At 37.0% G+C, this 7,230-nt stretch overlaps 2 protein-coding genes across 2 annotated transcripts in view; one reads left to right on the plus strand and one right to left on the minus strand.

Annotated features, from left to right (window-relative positions):
* Positions 1–392: 392 nt before the first annotated feature.
* LOC111814122 (transmembrane protein 243-like) lies at positions 393–818 on the minus strand. The gene has a single exon (XM_023706836.1). It carries the CDS (start codon positions 816–818, stop codon positions 462–464), a length of 357 nt encoding a protein of 118 aa, XP_023562604.1. The 3' UTR covers positions 393–461.
* A 2,807-nt stretch (positions 819–3,625) lies between these two features.
* Abcg2 (ATP binding cassette subfamily G member 2 (Junior blood group)) overlaps positions 3,626–7,230 on the plus strand; it is a 196,771-nt gene continuing 193,166 nt past the window's right edge. Inside the window, exon 1 of the mRNA XM_023706841.1 lies at positions 3,626–4,248. Coding sequence (XP_023562609.1) covers positions 4,244–4,248 — 5 coding nt within the window. The 5' untranslated portion in view covers positions 3,626–4,243. The remainder of the gene's footprint in view (positions 4,249–7,230) is intronic.

The raw sequence follows: 7,230 nt of genomic DNA on the forward strand, positions 1-7,230 counted from the left end.
TTTTATTTATTACTGTAATTAGATCTTCACAATCAAAGTTGTCTTTTCACCGTCTGTTTTGTTAACGTGAAATTGTAGTTAAAAGCAAGTTGGTTGCCTAGGGAACAATTATTGTATATTCAGTTTAACAGAAATAAAGGACTATCTGTCTTAAAATGCAATATTCTGAGTCTTTACCATGCAACTGAATTGTAAAAAAATTTAATTTCAAATGTAAAAGTTACTTGTGCTGTTTGAGTTGGCTTTAAGGGTTGGAATGATTAAGTGCAACATTGGCTCTTTAAAGAAAAAGCAAAGAGATCTGTGATGTGTTTCCCTGGCAAGAGGGAGCTCAGATCTGTAGTTCACAGGAAGTCTCGTGTCGACCTTTCCTGGCAGACTGGTCCGTGCATCTGGCCCGCAGTCTCCTGCCCTCACAGGTAGTTCTCAAGCGCCCTGGTCAGGGCCTCTTCTTGACAGCCTCACCTTCCCACGTCGTGGAAGTACAGGTTTGCACATATACACAGCATGGTGATTGAAAATAAGATACAGTAAATTAGACTTCTAAATTTCGGTTCTAAGTCTTCTTGTCGATACCAGTAGGTAAGTATGCAGGCTGTAGCACTGCTCAGAAAGATGCAGACAGCAAAAAAAATATTCAGTGGTTTGGGAGGTAGGTGAGGGAACACAAAAGCACTTATCAGCGTTACTAGAATCAATAAGCACGTGAAGCTGCCAACAACCAGATTGACGATTCGGTCCCGCGCTGACGTTTCCAGGAACAGCGGCCTGTGGTCCGGCGCGCTCCTGCAGTAGGTCGGCGCTGAGAAGCCCTCCATGCCCACCGCGCTCGTGTCACCGTGCGCACAGTGCGCAGCAGCGGGGAGGCGCCGCGTGGCCACGTTTACTGTTTCTTTGCCACTAAGTTTTGGAACTATTTAACTGTATAGGTAAATTTCAAATCCTTGGCCAACTTTAGACCTGTATCCAGGGGCAGGGGAGATAGCTCAGTGGAATAAGTGCTTCCCTGGCAAGCACAAGGGCTTGAGTTCAATCCCCGGTTCCACAGAAACAAAAAACAAAAAACAAAAAAAAAAAAAAAAAAACAAACAAACAACGAAGACAAAAGTTAGCATAAGGAAGAAATAATAAATGAAATAGACCTGTATCCATTGACACCCTCCATGCATAAGCAGCTCCATGTACGCTTATCATCCACCTGTTTTTAAGGTCTTTGAAACTATTAAGCATAAACCACCTATCATCATTTCCTTCATGGGCATTGTGTATTTAATCCAAAATTCAATCAAGCCATTGTATAATAATCTCATTTTTGCAAAACAATGATCTTTAGAAAAACTTAATGCCATTATGGGTACAGAGAAGATTCAAATTTTCCAGAAACTTAATGGCTGTGATAGACACATAGAAGACTCAATTTTTATCTTGATTCTGAATATTTTGCCATTTGTAAAAATTTATTTTTATCTTTTATCTTTTTTTTTTGAAACCTTCTGCTCCATATCCACCACTTCCACCACCAGATCTATAACTATAATGATTTTAAAAATTATAGAGGACAATAGCAGTGAAATTATGGACTCATGAAGGGAAGGCAGTTTTGGTGGAAGAAGCTCTGGCAGTTGCTAGGGTGGTGCCTGTGGGAAAGAGAGTTTACATTCAGCATGGTAGATTCAGTAAGTGGCGTTTCTGTATCCCATGAAATCATCATGACAACTCTGGGAAGAAGATCTTGTTCTTATCTTCTTATCTGTGTGTGTGTGTGTGTGTGTGTGTTTTATTTTTTTTTTTTTTGAAAGCTTGATTTAAAACCTTGTCAAAGCCACTAAGGAATGTAACCAAACGTTTTTAGAGACTGTTATTTCCTTAGACAGATGACGTGCTTATTTGATATGGTTGAACTGTTAAGACTAAGAGATCTTTGAATTAAGGGCTTGATTATGTTGTTACTGATTCTAGTCAAAAATAAAAGATGTTGGTAGCTTAGGAAATTTTTCTTGAAACAAGGCTAGAAAAATCTTGAAGAAATTCTACTTATCCATTTATTTTATTGTAGATATATATATATATATATATATATATATATATATATATCACTTAAAAGCTCTCACTTAACAATGTTAAGTAGCATTAATTACATTCACAATTTTTCCTGGGACAAAGTTCCCAGCAGCATAGCCAGATAACAGTTGGAAAAAGATCCACAGACATTAAATAGTGCAGTGTGGCATGAAGAAAATGTGCGGAGAAGAAATCATAAATGATTTACACTGAACCCACACCAGCCATGGATAAAGGAAGTGGGACAACACGAAGTAGGCAATGTCCTGGGAAAGGAGCTTGGTAAATGTAGTTTTTGTGTGTCTGGGTTGGTTGGTGCCAAAACAAAATATGATGTGGCCTTGATGGCTGATCTTCAAATCCAGTGAAGGAATGTGAAGCCATTTCTTTTATTGCATTGTTGACTTAACTTGAAGTTGTGAGTTAGGATAAATTTTTCTTATTTTCCTGGAGATTAAACAATTTTGAGGATGTTCTAGTGTCTAGGCTGGCCTTAACTTTCTGGGCTCAGGAGGTCCTCCTGCCTCAACTTCAGGAGTAGCTGAGATTGTAAGTACAGACTACACAGTCTGACTTTATTGGGAATTCTAAAATATTGAATCTTTCTGATTTTTCAGTCATACTTTTAGTAGAGACCCTCCAGATTGGAGAAATATGAAGTTTATATAGTCCATGCACTGTGTTAATAAATTTCATGGTATCACAGGGCCAGAGCTTCTGACAAGCTCCCTGACAGCACTCCAGATTGGGGGGATGGGGAGAGAGAGAGAGAGAGAGAGAGAGAGAGAGAGAGAGAGAGAGAGCGCATGTCTTTCCTCCAGAGTCAGGCAGTTTAAAACTGTAGAGCTTTCATTCTTAGTATTTCCAAACATCAATACTTTCCATGATTGGAACACTTAAGTAGAGAACTTGCTTTGTATGAAGTCTCCTTCTCTACAAGTAAAACTGACTTTTTGTCTAGGAGCAAGTATATGTCTCTCATATAGTTTGATGATTCCCACAGGGTTCTGGGGAGAGGGTGGTGATGTGTTGGTTGGTTGTAAGACAGCTATGCCCTTTAGTGCTAAAAACTTGGAAGAGACTCACTGAGCATTGTTCCCCATACTTTTGATTTACACATAGTTATGAAGTTAGGTTAGAATTCAGTAGCTTCAAGTTGTATCAAATTATACCTTGCTTTCTCTCCTGCTGCTATAAAATAAAGTTTGATTATTCTCAACAATTATTTTTTAAAAATCTCTTTCTTCCCTCCACCCTCTGGGCTGCGACTTAATTTAGGATATCTTGTTTCTCACAGTCTGGTGGTCCTCTTCTATTTCTGGTTTAGGGAAGAATAGCTCTAGAAGGATAGCGTGTTTGCAGTCTGCTTCTGTTTCCTTTTGAAATCTCTGGTAAGCCTCTGCAGCAACACTGTCAGTTTCAGCTTTGCTTTCATTTCCTTTTAAAATCTGTCCCATCTTCCGCTTGTGCTTGTGTTTTTTTTTTTTTTTTTTTTTTTTTTTTTTTTTTTTTTTTTTACTAGAAGGCAGGGCCTACGATCACTGCTTGCTTCACGGCTAGCAAAGACAGGAAATTTATACAGAGCAAAACCCTCGCTATAATTGGTTTTGAACCTTCCGTTACCAAAATAAAGTCGCCGTTAGTGGTGGAGATTCTGTCATCGGGATTCTGTTGCACAAAGAGCAAGATATAAAAAGAGCTCACTGATGTGAATTTCTTTTTCTTTTATTTCTTCTTCTTCTTCTTCTTCTTCTTCTTTTTTAAATCTCTGATAGGAGCACCAGGAAAGGATCTTAAGGTGATTGCCGGCGATAAGCCATCTCCTGTTGGAATACTAGGGGTTGAGAAAGAAACGTAGTGATAACCAGCTTATGGTGGAGAGAAAAGGAACTCAAGTAGCTAGGAGAACGAACTCTTAACTTCAGCCTGGCTATTTCCTCACGGCTAGTTTGTTTCAAAAGCCCCAGTTTTCTGGTGGCTGTAGGATCTGTGTTAAGGTCAACAAGAGTCCTGAAGCTTTCGCCTGCCCTGTAAAGTGGCAGGAAGGGAAGCTACATAGGTTTGGATAGCAGGCCTGGATTCTAGCTGAAAGTCTCTCTTGGAAAACCTCCCAAACTGGAAATCTGGATATTGCCACTGCCTTTGAGGTTTGGGCTGCTTTGTTCCTAACAGCACATCATAAATGAGGTGAGTTGCCAGTTTTTGTTATTTTATATTTTGCAGTAGTGGAGATTAAATCCATGGCCTCGTATGTGTGTGTGTTTTAATTTTCATGCTAATTGGAAAAATCGTGATTCTTTTTTATCTGTGCTTTAACAAATATGCTGCTTAAGCCAGTACTTCGTATACTTTAATGTGCATGTGAATTGCCTGGTTGCCTGATTGAAAAAACAAGGTGTGGAAGTGTGGTTGGTGTTTTGCCTATCATGTGTGAGTCCCTGAGTTTGATCTCTAGTGCTACAAACAAAACAAAACAAAACAATATAGAACACATGCATCCTGAATAAGCCAGGCAGGCGTGAGTCTGAGATTCTGGATTTCTAACCTCCTGGTTGATGGCAACACTACGCTTCAGCTGGTACCTTCAGTAACAAAAGCTTATCCTTCTTGTTGAGGTTTTGCTTTTACTAGAAGGGCTTGGGGATGAGGTGCGGACAGAATGTGGGTATTTGGCTAAGCATATGGTTTATGTAAAAGAGTGGACAAGAAATCAGACATCATCTTTGCCCTTGTCATACCTATTTTGATGGACTAGCTTTAAGTTTTGGGATTTGTGGTAAACAGTTCCTTCGATGTGACAGCTCTAGAACAGGTGCTGAGCCTCTACTTAGATTATACAGGGTGCTTTGAGCAGAGCCAGAAATCTTTCTGCAGTTGTAGAATTAGCTGTTCATATCGGACTTTAACTGGCATGGCTGGTGGTCATTTTGTTTTTTAAAATTTTATTATAATACATGTAAATGTTACTAAAGAAAATATAAAAAGTACTCTTTTTACTTCTATAAAAAATAAAATAAAAATTCTTAACAAAAATGAGAGAATAACAACTCAATATACTGTATAGCATAATTTTAAGACTGGCCAAAATGTTATTCAGAGTGCCAATCATAGGCAAAAGCCTCTTTCTTACTGAGATGATAATTTGAGAAATTGTTTAAATTTTTCCCTGTGCCCTATTTATCCATCTTCTATTTTGCTGTTTGTCTCTCTCAAATTTCTCTGTAAGGTAAACATTGAATCTAATCACTGAATTTGATTGGGCTCTTATTCAATTGGATTTACAACCAAAATCACAGAAAAAAATTAAGTTTGTGAACCAAAGTATCACTATATAATAATATAATATATATATATTATTTTTTCATATAAGAGAAATTATGCAATATTTAAGCTTGTGTGTCTGAATTATTTCACTTAATGCTATGTTCTCAACTTGCATCCATTTGCTTATGAGTGCCTCAAGCTTACCTTTCCTTATGCAAAGTAGTACTGCATTGTGTAAAAATACCACATTTTCCTTGTCTATTCATTTGTTGATGGACATATAGGCTATATCCAAGATTTAGCTATTATAAACTGCTGCTGTAAGCATGGGTGTGCATGTGCACCTGTACAAGGATGACTTTAGCTTTTGGGGGAAGATACCTAGAAAGGAGGTTTAGCTGGGTCTAATGGAATTCCAACTCTTATTTTTTTGAGGAATTTCCACAGTGATTTTACTAGATCATGTAATTTTTGTCCTTTTACTATTTATGTGGTAAATTATATTTATTTTTTCACTTCCTATTTTTCTCGTTATTAACTTTACTGAAAATCGATAATTATACAGCAAATTAAAAATTTTAGACAAATATTGAAATGTCAAAGATATAAGATATAGACAGTGAATTTTAGAGAAATATTTCTGAGATGAATACATAGCATTAATAAAGATTACACATTGTAAAAAATTATTTATAAATTTAAATGAATATAACAATAAAAATTGTCTAAAATAAAAATTGGGGCCAGGGAGATAGCTTAGTAGAATAAGCGCTTGCCTGGCAAGTGCAGGGTCCTGAGTTCAATCCCCGGTACTGCACAATAAATAAATAAATAGTAAATAAAAATGAAGAAGAAAGAACTTACAGATCAGTCATATAATAGTTCACTCTTCAATTATATTTATTGATTTGCCTGTGTTGAGCTATTCTTGCATCCCTGAGATGAAGCCTACTTGGTTTTTCTATAGATCTTTTTGATCATTTGGGGTTTTTTTGCTGCCTTTTTTGGTAGAACTGGGGATTGAACTCAGGCCTTTGCACTTACCAGGCAAGTGCTTATTCTACTGAGCCATCTCCCCAGCCCTGATCAATTGTTTTGTTCTGTCTGCCCATATTTTTTGCTTCTATATTCATTACAGAGATTCACTAGTTCTCTCTTTTTTTTTATTGGATTCTTGTCTGGTTTTCAGATCAATGTAATGCTGGCTATCAAAAATGGGAATACTCTTTTCTTCTCAATTTCTTTCAAGAGTTTGAGGAGGAGTATTAGATCTTTCTTGACATTCTTGTAAAATTTAGCAGTGAATCCATGAGGTCCTGGGCTGTTTTAGTTGATAGGTATTTTATTACTATTTCAACTTTATTGCCTGTTATTGGATTATTCAGGTTTTGTGGGGTTTTTTTAGGTACCAGGGATTGAACTCAGGACCTTTCACTTGCCAGGCAGGTGCTTACGCCACTGAGCTATATCCCCGGCTTATTGGATTATTCAAGATTTTCAAATGTTGCTTCAGTTTTGGTAATTCATGTGTATCTAAGAATCTATTTCTTCTGGAGATCACCAATTTTTTGGAATATAGACTTGCAAATTAGTTGCTAATAATTTTGTAGGTTTTGGCAGTGTCCACTGGGATTTCAACTTTTTCATTTATAATTGGACTGTGTGTCTTTCTTCTTTTGGGGTGAAATTGGCTAAAGGTTTATCTATTTTTTTTTTATTTCAAAGAACTGTGTTTTCAATTCATTGATTCTTTGCATTTTTGGGGGGGGTATCATTTTCACTGGTTTCTGCTCTTCTCTTTATAATTTCCTTCCTTGTTCAAGATCAGGATTTGGATTGTACTTATTTTTCTAGGATCTTGATTAGACTCATTCCATTTTTCTAATGTTGTTACTCACAGCTATA

Source organism: Octodon degus, unplaced genomic scaffold, assembly GCF_000260255.1.
Source record: "Octodon degus isolate 3935 unplaced genomic scaffold, OctDeg1.0 scaffold00272, whole genome shotgun sequence".
NCBI classification, from domain to species: domain Eukaryota; kingdom Metazoa; phylum Chordata; class Mammalia; order Rodentia; family Octodontidae; genus Octodon; species Octodon degus.

What these genes read in the sequence shown, in the direction of transcription:
- LOC111814122 (XM_023706836.1), bottom strand. Translation starts at nt 818, where the DNA reads ATGGAGGGCTTCTCAGCGCCGACCTACTGCAGGAGCGCGCCGGACCAC.